Source organism: Anas acuta, chromosome Z (genome assembly GCF_963932015.1).
Source record: "Anas acuta chromosome Z, bAnaAcu1.1, whole genome shotgun sequence".
Classification (NCBI taxonomy): Eukaryota; Metazoa; Chordata; class Aves; order Anseriformes; family Anatidae; genus Anas; species Anas acuta.
Window position 1 is genome coordinate 54461625 of NC_089017.1, and position 17984 is coordinate 54479608.

The 17984-nt window shown below is 35.0% G+C and overlaps 1 protein-coding gene across 1 annotated transcript in view; it reads right to left on the reverse strand.

The window, feature by feature from the left end:
* FBXL17 (F-box and leucine rich repeat protein 17) overlaps positions 1 to 17984 on the reverse strand; it is a 307609-nt gene that overhangs the window by 198434 nt on the left and 91191 nt on the right. The window contains exons 5-6 of the mRNA XM_068666661.1: positions 15457 to 15564; positions 3145 to 3275 (exon numbers count right to left, since the gene is read on the reverse strand). Coding sequence (XP_068522762.1) covers positions 3145 to 3275; positions 15457 to 15564 — 239 coding nt within the window. The remainder of the gene's footprint in view (positions 1 to 3144; positions 3276 to 15456; positions 15565 to 17984) is intronic.

Here is a 17984-nt window from a genome sequence, read left to right on the forward strand (position 1 = left end):
TTGTCTGTTTCCTGGAGAATTAACTAATATAGAAGTTGTAGTGAATTGCAACTTGAAGTCCACAGTGATGAAATTCACACACCCCCACAAAAGATTAAGTGATGTTTGCTCTATGATCACTTACGAATACAATACAAATCAGGTATTTCCGAAACCACGAGAAAATCGTATACCCCCAAAAAAATTGCCTCAAAAAATTTGCCACAACAACACCCTGTGGCCTTTATTCTCGATTTCACTGGAATTGATAGTACAAATAAAATAGCCATTAAGATAACTTCAAATTGTTAAGTTTATTTAAAATCAAGCCTCAGAGGAATCATCAAGTACTACTCCCTTTTTTGTACTCCCTTTTTTTGTACTCCCTTTTGTACTCCTTTTTTTGTACTCCCTTCCAGTACAAAGACCTGAAGACTGGTCTCTTGCATAATAAAAGAATTTTCAAGTTTGGGTTTGTTCATATTTGAAAGAAGTAGCAGAAATATTGCTATAATGTATAATTAGTATATATAGCATATATATATATATATATATATATATATATACACTCCATATTCTATATATACCTTATTATATGTATATATATACCTTATTATATGTATTTATGTATTTAGTATACAAAACTTTTGAGGAAGCTATAATACTTACCAGAGAAATCATTATGTTAGATTACTCCAATCGGACATTTTGAAATCTCGAAATCTCAACTTTTAGGACATTTTTTTTTTTTACAAGTCATTACAGGAGAGCCATTTTCTTTACATTTTAAAATATATGCCAAGACTACCTCAACTGAACAGATTTTTTGCTTTAGGTAAAAAGAAACTATTTTTTAATTGCCCTATAAATGTTCTGGGGCCACAGCCTTGCTTACAAAAAGAATTTTTATGGATTTCTGGAAACAATAAAAAAATCTAAAATACAGTTTTAAAATCAGCGATTTACTTCTACTGTAAAATCTACCAATGTTCTGCTACTTTTAAGAGAGAATTCATAGATAATAGCTACACAGGTATTTATGAGAACTTTCTGGTATTCTTTCAGTCAGAATTCTGCACAAAGGAATGAAAGAAAATAGTTTTCCATGGCTTTGAAGAAAAATAAACAACAACAACAAAAAAACAGGATAAAACAATAATAACAATAATAATAAAACCAACAACCCTCTGTTAGGCTATGGAGAACCAATTTGTCTTACTAAGTTTGTAAAAAATAAAAGACTTATTTACTTGGATCTCATAAATGAGCAGGCTTGATAATGTGCAGGTGAAAAATAGAAAACTAATTCTATTCTCTTTCCATGAATCAGGTAAATCTTAGATTGGTATTATCTCATATGTGTTGGATACAATGATGAATAAAAAGTTTACTCAAAGGTATCAAGATGTAGAATCTCCTTTGATATCCCCTCTGACTAGGGGCCATGGCCTACCATTAAATGAAAAACAAAAACATGAAATTCACTTTGCCTTAAATCATAAAGAAACTAATTAAGTTTAAACTAACTTAGATTTTTATCTTGTAAGCATCTGAATAGTCCTGTGAATTTCTGAATGATCACTCATATCCTCAAAGTAAGTATGCTCATAATACTCTTGAACTGGTGTCTACATTGATTAAATGTAGCCCAGTGGTTATATTACATTCCTTTTATATAGTTTTCAGCATCTTTTAATTCATCGCTTGTAGGGAGCAAGGGAAATGACTTCATATAGTTAAAACTAGCATTTGGAGCTTCATCTCACTTTTAAAATGGGAAAAATACTTGAATTGCGAAATGACTGCATAATATTTAATGAAGGCATTCATTATTTCTAAATTCTCTCTGTTCACTTTTAGCTAGAAGTTAATTTAAATCACTGAATTTACATTTTTAGCCAAGTTTTAGTTACCATCCACATCTTGAAAAAGTATTGACAGATATGATCAGAAATAAGCAAAACTGAAAGAACTTCTGAGATAAAAGTCAATTATCTACAAGTTTACAACAGCAGATTTTTCTGCATTGCTGGAAATAATTTCATTTTCTTGTTAAGCTTCTTAATTCTAATTATACTTTATATGAAGCTTTAGAGTTATATGCATATAGATATAAATGTAAAAGATACATTTCTTACTCTAGCTCAATACTCATCTCAAGAACAGCTTGAAAAGCATCAGTTTGGATGATATTTAGCAGATTCTCCTTGTCAAAATGTTCATGCAGAAAGGTTTACTTTTAACTAATTAAAATATTAAAAGCAACTGTCTACAATTTATGTTTTTCATCTTAGTATTTTTTTCTGAATTATTCTAAAATTTTCCAATAGAGTAGCCTTTTCCTGCAAATAAGGCCATATAGCCAGAAAGAGCTAAGTACTTTAAAGTGAAGTAAGGGTCTGACCTATCTCCCACCCCCCCAAACAAACAAAAAAAAAACACAAAACACAACAGTCTTAGAAGCTAAAAGGAACTGAAGTAAATATTCAATGGTACTTCATATTCAACACATTTCTATATTAATATTTTTAGAACATTCTCTTTTCATTAAAGTCTAAGCTTATTTACACTTTAGTACATTCTTAAAGAATTGAAAGAGAGCATGTTTAAAAAGTCAGGAAGAAACAGTCATTCAAATAATTCTTTCCTGTTCACCTCAAGGCAGGTATACTGGTCAAAAGTAAAAGCTTATGCTAATACCCCAGTTATTCTTTCAGTCTCATTCAGTTTTATTTGCCAAAAGATGAAGGACTTTATGCTTTTTAAACAAACATGAATTCGACTACTTAACCCTCAAGCTGTTTATTTTTCCCTACACAGACATTTCCTTAAAAATGCTTTACTGTTCAGATGTATTTAAATCTGTTTAAATGCTGCCCACACACAGGATTCATAACAAATGTACATTTCAATCACATATGATAAAGACCACATTCTCATACAGCAAACAACCAAGTGCTGTCACCCAATTTTAAGTAAACTTCTCTAAATATACAAGTATACTATAAAATAGGTTTAGATGATCTATCTACACCAAACAAGAACAACTCAAAAAGTTGTTTGATTTTATTGACGTCCTCCAACCCCCAAGCCATGAGGAATTATCAACTAATACAACTGGTTGATTTTGCTTTATACTGGTTTTAGATGCTATAATGAAGTTACCTGTCATTAATGATCCAGTTCAGACAGAGATTGAGGGAATTAAGGTTTTTGCATCTCTTTACTATTTCCATCACGGTTTCATTATCCAGTTCTGTGATATGACGTAGATCCAAGCTGGAAAGATTTCTTAGCTATTGAGACAAATATGATAGAAAGAAATAATCTGAAACTTATTTGCATACATAACTGTTACAAAAACTTTAAAAATTTTTGGAATCATGTATAATATGTGCAAGCTAGTCAAGAAAGATGAAACTAATGTATAAATAAATAAAATAAAAGGAATGATATTGGAGATAATATAATGCAATTTAAGCCATCTGAAATCTATACTCAAATTTGGAATTCAGGCAGGCTCTCAGTCACTCCATAACACCAAGAATCTCTCGTGCATGGTCCAATCCATACGCAATAGAGGCCTAGGCCTTCCTCATTTTAACTATATAGAGTGTAAGATGCCAAGGTGGCATACCAATTCACTTAATTATAAGAAAAAAAGGTCAGAGAAGAAAGACAAGACTGCACATTCATGCTCATATACTCAAACACATGTAATTAAAGATTTGAGAGTCTACGGCTTTCAAACTGCATAAATATCACAAGCTCCTGGGAAAATACAGCATTTCTACTGTAGTCTTACCTGTACAGCCATCAATAATAACTTTGATACTCCAAGTAACAAAATTTGGAGTTGCAGAACAGGATGATTTAAGATTTATGTGCTGATTAACCTGATTTATTACTATTGTTAATCATTATAATCTCCTTCAAAAGCAAACAAAACCCTCTTACTACTTTTATGAGCTATGGATTCATAGAAGGAAATTTATAATGATTTCTGCAGCATCCTCAAACAATGGATCAGTTTAATCATAATAACCTCCAAGTGGTGTTTGCTTTTTAAGCTCTCTGAAATAATCTCTGTTATACTCTGGAAAAAAATAATTGCATTAGGTAATACTGACACTTAATTAAATTTACCTTCCCTGTAAGAGAGAGAAAATAATCCTATTCAGTGATTTAAGTCACTAAGGAGTTGATTAAATAAAGGCGTACAACTGAGATCATGTAACCAGTCCACTTCAGTAGTTAATTATTAAGTCAATGTATTAAAGGAAAAAAAAAAAGGAAAAGAAAAAGAAAAAAAGATGAAAAGATGACTTTGAATGTAGGTAGTCTTCCACATAAACTGTTGTTCTGGTGTTTTGTTCCAGAACGTTTGAACATTCTTCAATCTAAAAGTTGAAGAAAAAACACATATTGCTTCTAATAATTCTGCCGAACAACCATAAAATTATGCAACCTGACCTCTGAGAGATAATTGAAGGGTATTTCTTGAGGAAATAGAGAAGAGTATTCCTATTACTAAAATGTAGCAATGAGTTTGTTGTTGTAATCCCATTGCACTTCTATTTCTTATTTGCTGATAAGGAAAGAAGCAAATGGCTGATAATGTGTTGGTAGAACAAACAGATCTTGCAGCCCGTGTATTTCATACATACTGCTCTAACAGGAATCTTGGAAGAGTTATCTAAGAACCGTAGAATCACAGAATTGTTAAGGTTCGAAAAGGCCTCCAAGATCATCTGGTCCAAGCCTTTCCACCAATATTACCCGCTAAACCATGTCCCTAAGTACCACATCCAACCCTTCTATAGACACCCCCAGGGAGGGTGACTCCACCACCTCCCTAGGCAACCCGTTCCAATGTCTAACCACCATTTCTGAGAAGAAATGTCTCCTCATTTCCAACCTAAGCCTCCCGTGGCACAACTTGAGGCTATGCACTCTAGTCCTACCGCTAGTTATCTGCAATAAGAGACTCACCCCCAGCTCCCCACACCTTCCTTTCAGGTTGTAGAGAGCAGTGAGGTCTCCCCTGAGCCTCCTCTTCTCCAAACTAAACAACCCCAGCTCCCTCAGCCGCTCCTCACAGGACCTGTTTTCCAAGCCCTTCACCAGGTTTGTAGCTATTCTCTGGACACACTCCAAGGCCTTGATGTCCTTCTTGTAGCGAGGGGCCCAAAGCTGAACACAGTACTCGAGGTGTGGCCTCACTATCGCCTCCCTGCTCCTGCTGACTACACCATTCCCAATACAAGCCAGGATGCCATTGGCCTTCTTGGCCAATACTGCTGGCTCATGTTCAGGTGGTCAACCAACACCCTCAGACCCTTCTCCTCTGCACAGCTTTCCAACCACTCTGTCCCAAGCCTGTAGCACTACATGGGTTTGTTGTGGCCAAAGTGCAGGACTCATCACTTAGCCACATTGAACCTCATCCCATTAGCCTCTTTCTTAACCTGCCCAGGTCCCTCTGCAGGACCTTCCTACCCTCTGTCAGATCAACTTGCCCCCAGCTTGGTGTCATCTGCAAATTTACTGAGGGTACACTCAATCTTCTGTGCACCCCAAAAAAAGCTCACAACCAACCCTGATTTTTCCATATGTTACAAGAAGAAGGGAATGTTTAGAGCAACTTTCCTCACCTTTCCAAAGCTATTCATATTAGATAATTCAGCCTTTGTACCATGTTGCCAATGACATGGTCAATGCCTATGACACACTGAAGCCCTATGTGCAGTTTTAATAACGTGAATTAATGATTCCTTTCTAAAATGTGCTTCCTGAAATGCAGAAATCATTCTATTACTACAGTTTTCAAATAAACTGCATGGACAAACTCTGAAAGATCATCACAATTGTGTTTCATATATCAGCAGCAATATGTAGAAGATTTCTCCACTTAAGATGTGGGATCTATAAATATCAACATATTGGAACAGCTTGTTTCTGCTTTCCCATTGTGTTTTTGCACAAAATGTATTAGGACCAACTATCCCAATTCCAAGGAAGCCAAGAGTTCTAAAGAATAATGTTATGTGTATATCTCTGCAGCAAGACAACTTTGCTAAAGACAGATTTATAAGATTCCTGCAATGATGAAATGTTCAATATGTTCCCATGCTATTAATTTTTGTATTATCTATGTTTATGTTGCTTTAAGATGATCTAATGCCTTATCCCCTATTTATAAAATGGAGAAACATGGCACAAATACATTGATTATTATCACATTTACAGTTTGTTATGGAAATGGGAATCAAAGTCAAACCTACTAAACACTGGTTCACCGAAGTATCTATATAACAATTTACATGGGGCAACAGATTTTTCACCCTAGGAAATAAATGTAACAGACAATTGAACAATGGATATGCTGTATGACATTAAAAAATATTTACCAGGAGTCCTCAAAGAAAAGTTGAGAATCTTGCCTTTGAGAAAAACAGCACTCTTAACTAAAATATGCCTTATTTCAGACAACATAATTCTTACCCAGCTTAGGTAATGACAAATGCAATAGAAAGAATTCATCGGTAGACTCAAAAGCTACATTGAAATCCAAGTACTAGTCAGTGACCAAATTATTAGGGTTTCACAAGTAGATTTTAGCTTTCACTGTCACAGGAGAATGATCATTCCCTCACTGTTTTTTACTTTCACATTAATGATGGTCTACCATTATATTCAATATACAGTAACTCAACCATCACTTGCCTATTTTACCATCATATTCATTCATTTAAAAAAATCTACCTCACACTTGACCTACTTGGTAAGTTAATTCTACTTTTTATTAGGCACAATATACTCAATCCAGTAAACCTTAGCAGATCTTGCTAAGGTTTTCAGCAGCAAATTTGCTATCTTAGTAGTACAAAGAGACTGTTTCAGGTGGATACAAAGTCTTCAGGTATAAGCTGTCAACCTCACTATTGCCATTTCAGATGAGTGAATGGTTTTCAAGGGGTGCAGAACAGGACACACACTCCCTTAAGCACTGGACCTCCTGAAATGATTTGGCACTGATCACAACAGATGAAGAGAATACTCCTGGACATACTTAAATCACAGGTACCAACATCCAATTGCCAGTCAGGCAATTGTTGTTTATATTCACCTGACTTGTTTAAACAACAACAACAAAAACAAAGGTGTGGGGTGAGGATACTTTAATTCCAAATACCCTATATTATATTTTATCTGAAAAGCTATTTGTAAGGGTTCAATGCTACAGTGCCGAATTCTTTACAGCTTTATAAACAATTAGCAAGAACAATTACATAAGCTTTATATAATACCTCTAACCCTCACATCTAAAACTAGTTTGATATAAAAAAAAAATAATAACCTCTCTGAAGCAGACATTTGGACAGCAGGGACATTGGAATCTTGCATGCATAAATCTTGAGATTAATACAGCATACTTTTATTCAGCATTTTTGCATGGAAAAAGATATTCTGTTAATTGAATAGTCAGTCTTAGGGCACCAGGATGAATAAAGGCTTTTTTTTTTCCTTTTTTTTTTTTCTTTCCCCTCAATCATGCAGCAATACCATTTTCTCATGCAATTTTAGGGCCATTATTTACAAATATTCACACTCTTCTCCAACTCTTAATTCTATACCTCTACAAAGAATGCTCAGCATGAGCAAAATTTAAGCTTCACTCCAGCACACAAAATCTTTTGCCTGAAAAATGAATATTCATTGTGACAATAAAACAGACAATACAAATAACAGACAGAAGCCTTAAAAATGTGAAATGAAAAAATAAAGTGAAAGAATTAACAGAAAAGAGGAAGAGTTACACAAACTGTTTGCTACACATATACACAGCCATACTGAAATTACTGAATATTGACTCAGGAAAAACTGTGTGCTAAAATTGAATAAGGTAGCGTAATAGCATTTAAATTTCAGAAGGAGTCTAGTTAGACAAATGTGATTAGGAGGGAACAGGATGTTGGCTCCCTCCTCTCAGTCGCACTAATTGCAAAGAATTGACAGCCCAGTACGTAAAGGTTTTATGAGGAGACTGCCCATGAAAATTTATAGAAAGGAAATTATTGAATGACAAATGCAAAAGAACAACTTATATGACAAAATGGTTTGGGGCAAAGGAAGTTTCAAAAACAGAGCTTCAGTTGTTTTAAAAAGACATTCTTTAAAAAAAAACTAAAACAAAAAAACTTTTGCTTTTAAGAAATATAACACTACTTATGGGTCACATATCTTAAATTACAAAGGTGCTTTTTTACAACACTTTTGCTGGTTGGATTAATTGAAATTTTATGGAAGTCAATATACTTAAAAGACTCAGAGGTTATCATACCATTTCTGTGCTAGAATGTTTGTTCATAATACTCAATTAATATATGTGGAATCAAGAAACTAAAGCATTTGAAAACTGTTAGGGGGAGAGAGAGAATGCCTGATTTGCGACCAGGAAAGTTTAGGATCAAGTTCTGGATAGTAAAAATTACAGTTACCACTTGGATCACAGGTAGTTTTCCACAGAGGGTGTTATCAACTGTTGTATTTAGCTGTAAGGACCTGCAAATATAATGAGATTTTAAATCCCCCTCCCCACACACACACTCCTTCTCCCAATTCCTGTGCATATAATACTTCCTTAAAAGTAAAATAATTCATATAAGATCAATCTAAAGCCAAATTATTTCTGAAGGAAAATGCTTATAAGGACTTAATGAACTTTAAATTCACATCTTTTGCTAATTAAGCTTAATTTTCTTGACTCTCTCTGTGTATATATGCCTTCAGGGAATAAAGTGCTCTCTGATTTAAGCCCTCCAAAGGAAATGTATGATTACAAAAAATAAAAAATAGCAACCAGAAAAAGAATGTAAATTATATTCTTTTTACTATTATGGCAATGGAATCTATAAACTATTTTTTAAAAAGGCACATACATTAATTTTGAGTTAAGAGTAAACTGAAGTAACTGATACATATTTTTGTGATATAATATGTTTGTGAAATATTAATCATACATGGTTTAAAAAATTGGAAAATCATTGAAGAGGTACAGAAGATACTATATTCCCATAGACTGATTTAATGTTCTGCACATTCAAAACACTTAATTTCATTTCTTAAACATTGCAGAACATTGAGCTTAAATAAGGAATGCTTAAATAAGAAATAAATGTTCCAAAACTGTGTTAGAAGAACAACAGTTTAATTTTATCACTTACATAAGACAAAAAAAGAACTTTGTTCTGAAGACTGTATTTGTAAAAAAAAAAAAAAAAAAAAAAAAAAAATTATAAGTCTAAGGAAAAAAATTGAATTTACAATATACATTAATTAAGGAAATATATTTATTCATTATATTCCTTGGTTTTGTCATGTAGCACAAGAGGAAAATGAAAGACATTTTTATTCAAGTTGATATACCTTTGAAGCTAATAATTTTTATTTTTATTTTTTTATCTTTTTCATGCATATTTTACAAGTTATGCTACACCATAAATATCCCACTCTCCTTTCTATAGGTAAGGCCCACTGTAAAACAGCCAAAAAGTGCTACTTGCATGCACATTTAAACTGCTTATATATTACCTGAGATACAAGAGTTATAATCTATAAATTGGAAACAATAATTGCTGTTAAATTTCATTATCATTGAATCATAATTTATTCTCTATGTTTTTTGCTCTCACGTACTTCTAAAGAATACCTTTTGATTTGGAAACTTTCACATACCATATAGCACTGGAACCCTTTCAATCATGCCTTCTCTGCAATGGCTTTTCTACCTAATTGCAATACTGCAGTCAAGTGTAAGTATCAAATTCTTAAAAATGGTGAAAAGAATCTCTTAGGAGGGACAGAGGGACACAGCGAATACAATTTTGCTCAACAAATCTTATGAAATATAGTTTGCTATGTAAATAAAAGTTGTTTTTAAAAGATCAACTGTTTTCTCTCGACCTAGCCAAAGTAAAAAAAAAAAAAAAAAAAAGACAAAACCAAAAACAACAACAAAAAAACAACCCTTGTGTTCTTGTTTAGGAGGCAAGATGATTTTAAGATTAGAAGGTATGCTGAAATATTGCCATAAAAAGTCAGTGTACTTCATGGAAAAATAAATCAGTAACTGAAGTAAGGGACCATACAATACTTCAGTTTAGAAAATATTTGCACAATCAGTCTAGCCATCAGTCTGCATTACCATTATAAATCTGTCAAGTGTATAACGTCTGCACTGAATAATTCCTAAATATTTGCTCTATAAATCTGAACCTTGATCAACGTCATACGGGCCACCAGCTCAGTAATGGGTATGACTTGGTGCAGTTGGTCATGACCCTCAGGTAACAGTTATGAGATGAAGAAGGAATGCAGGTAACTTTATCTGACAGATAGTAACTTTATAACTGATTAGAAAAATAATTGTCTAATGAGGATTCACACTTATGTAGATGAAGATGTCTATAACAAGTTTTATCCAAACACAGTCCTTCAGAAGTCCGAGGTGTAGAAGTGTAAATATAAGTATACTGCCACAAAGCAATTATTCCAGCATACACATAAGGGCAGGAACCCATGGAAATGGCTTAGAAACAAAATTACATCTCGTTATTTCTCAACAAAGTTGAGAAATGTTGGACTAATTTTCAGCTGTTTTGTGACACTTCCACGCATTATAACTACAAAACAATAAAACATTCTAGGTCATCAGAAAAAAAGACTGTTTTCAACTGCAACTCCAACAGTCTGAATTGCATATACATATACTCCCTGCCTTCCTTCTTCTCTCTCCCTCTCTGTGTGATGGAAACACATGCTGTATTTCTCCACCTGCCCAAAAATCATTATTTATTTTAGGCATGTTTTTTGTACTTTGTAAAAACTTCAAAGAAAAGTTAATTCACTAGAGTGATAACACATTTTTGTTCAAAAAGCAATTATGATTTTTTTAATATTGCAATGTTCAGGACCAAAAATAATGAAAATAAACACTGAATGTTTCTTTTCTAAATCATAGAACATTTTCGCTACCATACCACACGATGAGCTATTAAAAAAGCCCTGTGATTCAGCAGCACTGTAATGCAGAATTTTCAAGTGCCAGTATTTTTAAAGAGAAGCTAACATTACCAGAGGGAAAATGCAGTAATAATAAAACACTCCATTTTTATACATCTGCCAGCCTCAAAGCCCTTTTACAACAGAGGCCAGTGCTGTTATCTCCACTTTGCATGCAGGAAGCAGGACAGAGGGTACTTGCTCTGCTCAGCCTCGCAGGACACACTTACATGCCATGGAGAACTAAGAGCAGATTCCACATCCTCTTAGAACACAGGATTGGTATCATTACTAACCAGTTATGAACTGAACACAAAACTGGCCGTAAGAAATACATGATGTTTGAAACAAAAAAACTGATGTCATTAACAGGTGAACTCTGGAAAAGGCAGATGCAGCAGTTTAAGATATAGTTATTGCTCCACAAATATTTGTTATCACTCCCTGATGGAGGTTATTTCCTCCAAATAAGAATTGCAGAAACAGAACACATGCCTGTGCCAGATACTTCAGTTCAATTCAGTGTTTTAGTTAAGACTGCTTGCTGTACTATGAGGGAAGTAACACACCTGTCAGAGGAGAATGCAAACAACTACTGAAGTCACTGTAGCAAGACATGAACCAGGTATCACTTCTCAATAGCTTCAGAATTAAGAACCTGGAATTCTCATAGTAATTTTGCTATTGCATGTATCCATACTGAAGATGTCAGCTTAAAGTAGCAGCAAACATATTGCCCCACCCACACCAAAAAAAAACCCACACACATTGCCACTGTGCACAGAAAGTCACTTGTATGTAAAATAAATGTTTAGCAAACCACACAGAAGACATCACACCAGAAAAGGCATGACATATTACCAGTGAAAAGTAAAGTAGAAGAAATAATAAGACATAATTCAAGCTCCTCCTTGAATATGCTTCAGCTTTCAACCCAGGAAAAATTCTAGTTATATTACATTCCAGGAGCAAGACAGCACAAACTCCTTTAACCTGGAAAATACATTTACTCAAAAACATCAGGCATTTCAGAATCACTGCTTTAAACCCAATAAAATCTTGCAGTGAGCAATGACACGCTTTTTGCCAGCAATGTTCCACTTGAAAATACTGTTTGTTTCTAGTGCTATTACAATTTACTTGGACATTATTTGATCAACCTAAAAAATTCTAAGATACATTAAAAAAAAAAGGCCTTTGGACAGCATACTACAGAATCTTGAAAAGCAAGATAAATAAAGGAAAAAGTACTTGATACCACAATACATGTGAAATAATTAGCACATTCACATGAATGCTACAAGTAAAAAAAAGAACTCCCCAACTGAGGAGGCAAACACAAACTCCACAGTCATTTCTGAGAATTTAAGGAGAAGAAATCACTGTCTTAGCAATATTAGTCTACAAAAAGTTTGTATATATAAGATCTGAGAGAAGGAAACATGAATTACAAAGTTTCATGCCCCACCCAAAAGCACATGTACCAACTGCTCATCCCATCTGACTTTTTCTAAGTTTGTGATAAAACTGCCTGACAGAGATTTTCTGAAGGACTGTGTATGTCAGGATTTCTAATAATTATTGTTAAACCATAATGAAAATCATAAATATTAATACGAAAAATTAAGATCTTGACTTTTCTTAACTTCAACCAAATAAATGGGATTATGAAGTCACATCATTAAAGAACAAGACATAACAAAGATCCATTAAATACTCGGTAACTCTAGGTCCAAACAACTCAGTATCCGAAGAATGCACCAGAAAAGTGATGTATGTAGGAATATCCAGGAAAATCTTGGTTTTCAGAACCTATGTCAGACTTGTAAATTATCTACCTCTTGTATTTATGTTGTGTATATAAATAAAACCTACAGTGAATTATTTAGGACATGAAAATAATTGTATTATTTCTCTCTCCCATTGATATATGAGCCTTTTACACATCATCTCAATATTCACTAAAGACCTTCCAAACTATATCCTTTGACGTGCCATAAGTTTACCATGCAAATTAATTTTTCTGCTGTATTTCTTTTTGCGTGTTTTCTGAAATGTTTTCAGTTCTTCTGTATCTTTAGCTACTGAGCTGCCCTAAACTGATGAAAATATTTTACAGATACGCTAAATGATTCGGTTCAACAGTAAGAGTAACAGCAAAAAAATATAATTTCTTCAGACACATTCCACTTTCATTTAATATGCTCTACACTTAGTACAATGAAGATCTCTAATCCCCATTGGGTTAAAGCAACGGCATGAAGTTCAACAAAAGTAAATGCTGCATTCTGCACCTTGGATGGAGCAATGCCAGACACAGGCAGACTGGGAGATGAATGGCAGGAGAGCAGCTCAGCAGAAAGAGATCTGTGGATGCTGGTGACAGCAGGCTTAGCATGGCCAGCATCGTGCCCTGGCAGCCATGAGGGCAAATCACACTGTGGGGTGCATTAAACGCAGCATCCCCAGCCAGTCAAAAGTGGTGATGCTCCCATTACATCTAGTGTTGGTCTGGCCTCACCTTGAATATTGCATGCAGGTCTGGGCTCCACAATATGTAAATATGTAAAGGACATAAGGTATGAGGATTTGTCCAGAAGAGGGCAACAAAGCTGGTAAAAGGGCTGGCAGGCATAGGATGCTAGCAGGCATGGCCTATGAGGTGAGGCTGAGGACACCTGGGTTGTCCAGTTTGGATAAAAGGAAGTCCAGGTGGCAACTTCTTGGACCTCTGTAACTTCCTGAGGAGGGGAAGCAGAGAGGGAGGTGCAGGCCTCTGCTCCTCATTGACAGGACTCACAGGAGTGGCACAAAGGTGCGCTAGGAATGGTTCAAATTGGACAATAGGAAAAATTTATTTCTCCTGAGGGTGATCAAACACCGGAGCAGGTGGTTGACGCCCCACATGTGTCAGTTTTCAAGACGTATCTGGACAATGGCCTCATTGACGTGCTTTTGGTTAGTCCCGAAGTGGTCAGGCTGTTTGACTCAATGATCTTTGAAGGTCTGAACTCTTCTGCTCTGTTCTATTCTATTCTATTTTATTCCAGTCAGGTCAAGTTAATTCAATTCAATGTTTACTGGATTTTGGTCATATTCAATTCCTACAGTCACCTTTACCAGTGACTGTAATTTTCCCTGTTTTATATTTTATTTTTTTAATCCTAATATATAGTCCTAGCTTTAAATACTATCTTATCTATGCCAGATGCATTTTCCTCTGTTCTCCCTGGTGTTTGCATGATCTCTCAATTTACTTTCAGATGTGAATTTTAACTAATATGCTGTTTGTTCACTTCATCCACGTAATTCATTTTACTGAGCACTTCTATTAATTTCCACAGATTCATACAAGGAAGTTCTCCCACACATCACTCCTCATATGTAGAAGAAAAGGAAATAAAATGTAATTGTCACACTATATATAAAGTTATAATAGAGATATGGATATATATACAAAATGTATGTGCATACTGTTGCAGTAAGGGGCATATCTAAATCTTTCACACTAGGAATTTTGAACTTCCAATTACAGATTTTTTTGTTGTGTTTGTGTCATGGTTTTGACTGAAATAGAATTAATTTTCTTTGTAGAGGCTCACACAATACAGTGTTCTGTACTTTTGATGAAAATAATGCTGATAACACAGTGATGATTTAGTTGTTGCAGAGCAGTGCTTGCACAGAGCCAAGGGCATTTCAGTTTCTGGTGCTGCCTCACCAGCGAGGAGGCTGGGGGTGCACCAGGAGGAGACACAGCCAGGACAGCTGGCCCAAGTTGGCCAGAGGGATGTCCCATCCCCTACTCCGTCAAGCTCAGCTGGGAAAGAAGGAGGAAGAGGGGACGCTCAGAGGGATGGTGTTTGTCTTCCAAAGAAAGCATTCTGCATGATGAGCCCTGCTTTTCTGGGAGTGGCTGAACAGCTGCCTGCTGACTGGGAAGCAGCGAATAGATTCCTTGTTCTGCTTTGCTCGTGCACACAACTTTTGCTTTACCTTGTGAACTGTCTTTATTTCAGTCCATGGGTTCTGGGACTTTCACCTTTCTGGTCCTCTCCCCCATCACACCTGGGGAGAGTGAGCAAGCAGCTGTGTGGCACTTGGCTGCCTGCTGGGGCTGCACCACAACACTTTGCAATAAAGTCTAGTGTAACTAGGTATTTTAAAGCCATTTGACTGTACAGTATTATTAAACCTAAGAAAAAGTGTCATCCCTAGAATATGTGTTTCTACAGTTTAACACAGGGAAGTCTAAACATCTGTTCAAATAATGCAAAGTTCATTTATCTTGTAATGTTTCTATCTGTGACAGTGTCATTTGTCATATGTATAAACTTATCTTGGTTGTCATACCTATTGTTTGGCAACAGTCAGAAACACTAATGACAAGTTAAAAGTTGCTATGATACTTACATTGGTGAGGTGAATGACTCCTTTAGATGTAACAGAGCAGCCCATAAAACCAACATACTGCAGCTCAGGACAATGTTCAGCGAATGCTTTCACTGACTGATCTGTCACCTACAAAAAAAAGATACACAGGTAGCAGTTGAACAGGTGATAAGAGCATATACATAATACAGTCTATTTTCACTGTAACCATGGCAAGATGCTCGTTAGTTGTTTCTGTGATAACAGATAATTACTGTTGTCAATACTATTATTTATTTTAAGAGTTGTAGAGAAAACATCTGATATGCACACACATCTATAGATGTGTATGGAGAGGGATCATGGAAAAGGGGAATCATATTCTTGGAGAAGGAGGACAAATAGAAGAAGAAAGAATGATGTCAACTGAAATTCAGATATTCTTGTCAGTCTATTAATATGCAGATAACCCAATATCTACTATTCACATAAATTATACACAAACATTGAAACGCTAACAAATTTCATTTTGCTACCCTGCAGAATCATGCTGTGCATGCTATGCATCACTGACTGCATAGAATGTGAATTCATATCCAAAGTTTATAACCCTTTTCTCGGCATTTTTACTAAAAGGAAGCTGTTAATAGTTATTAACTAAAAAGATAATACTGCATTTGTGTTCCACATCAGACTGGCATCTCATGGCAATATATCATTCCGTGTCAGTTATCAGTTGAATGACGATGTTACCTAGTTTGTTAATGAGATTTATATGTATTTCTACAACTTTTTTTTTTTTTTTGTAATTAAGTGTGTCTAATAAGATTTAATAACTGTGAAACACTAACTGTTGAACCAATGTAATGTTTTGTAGGTAGACTCAAAAGAACAACAGTTTGTGAACTTTGTGAAGAAGGTAAAATTATTCTGGATACACTTGAGACATCTGCATATCTTTTTTTTTTCAACAAGTTTTTTTTGTTTGTTTTTCTTTTCTGAGCAGTATATATTCCCAGTGCAAACAACAGAAATGCAAATTCTATATTCTGATTTTGTGATAAAACCTGTACTTTCCAGCCAAATTGCACAGGAATGTCTCACTGTATCTGGAATCATAAGTCCTGAATACCTGAGGGCATTCTGGGTGTGCAAGAACATTGTCTTGTTATCACAGAACTCAGAAGCAAAACAATTTTTCTAAATATCTAGTCCACCACTGAGCCTCAGGTGAATACATACATAGGAACAATATTCCTGCTGTGCTATATATCACCTTTGTCCACAGCTCCAAATTGCCTGACTAGTTTGTCACTTAACTGCATGCTGGCAGCTTATGGTGACTTGGTGAGACTCTGGCAAGGCAAATTTTGAAAAGATAGCCCAGAGATAAAGGAGACCACCAACAAGATTATAGGTACAACACCACATTTAAACTGCACCGATCTGGGGTTATTGGATGTGATTTATATAGGTCCAATGCAGTTTCTCAGAGCAATGATAAAGATTTTTTCTAGTTGCGCATCTTCCAACTATAGATACAAGGCAAGTCTTTGGAGGGGTGTGTATTTAGAAACCACTAAATCTGAAAATAGGCCAAAAGGAAGAGAAAAAGGGCCAGTTACATAGAAACAACTGCAGACTGGGCAGTGGCCATGTATTTTCTTCACAAACCGATGTCTAATGTCTACTGATATCACTCTAAAAAACAGTGTAGTAAGAAATTTCATCTTTGATTCTGATCTGACAACATCTTATATCTTCACTTCTGCATATTCCTCTCATCTGAGAACTGTAACACCAACTATGTGGGAATTTTGAAGATTTTAACTACTAAAAACCTTTGACAAATAGTACAGAGATCAACCACTGACAGATTTGCCTGATGTATCATTCAACAAGAACCAAAGCAGTTTAAAAAAAAAAAAAAAGTCTTCTGACAACTCAGGAAAGTTTTAAATTAGACACAGACAAACACGAATTCAGTACATTCTCTCTAGCACTGCAGCTTTTCTAAAGATAAACTAAACTCTCTACTTCCATTAACATGCTAGGAGAAGGACACTCTTACAATATTATCCTCCCTTTACAGAGAGTATGATTCTCTGTTGCAGACAGGTTTGCCCTAGCTAGCAAGGAAACGAATTCATGAACAATAAATAGCATAAATGCCCAACATGACAAATTTATAACAGAAGTTAAACCTTTAAAATATTAACAATTTATTTCATATAGCTGATATATTTGGGTGCATGAAGACTTTAGAAGTGATGTTTTGATTGCAAATAATAGAATTACTACATCTTAAAATATCTTCTATGTGTAGTGTAGAATTTTCAACATCCAAAACAACATTTATGAAAAAATAGTTTTGGTAAAAATGAGTGACAGCAGATTATGGGTATTAAATAGCACAGAGACTAGTAGTCAACATTTTCAGTGCTTCTGGATATCTGGCACCTATTTGGTCAGAAAAAGATTTTTACCTCCCTATTCATTACCTCGTAAGCCTCATGATCTTCCCAGTTTACAAAAATTATTTGCAACCTGTCAAATGTATTGTGATGTCA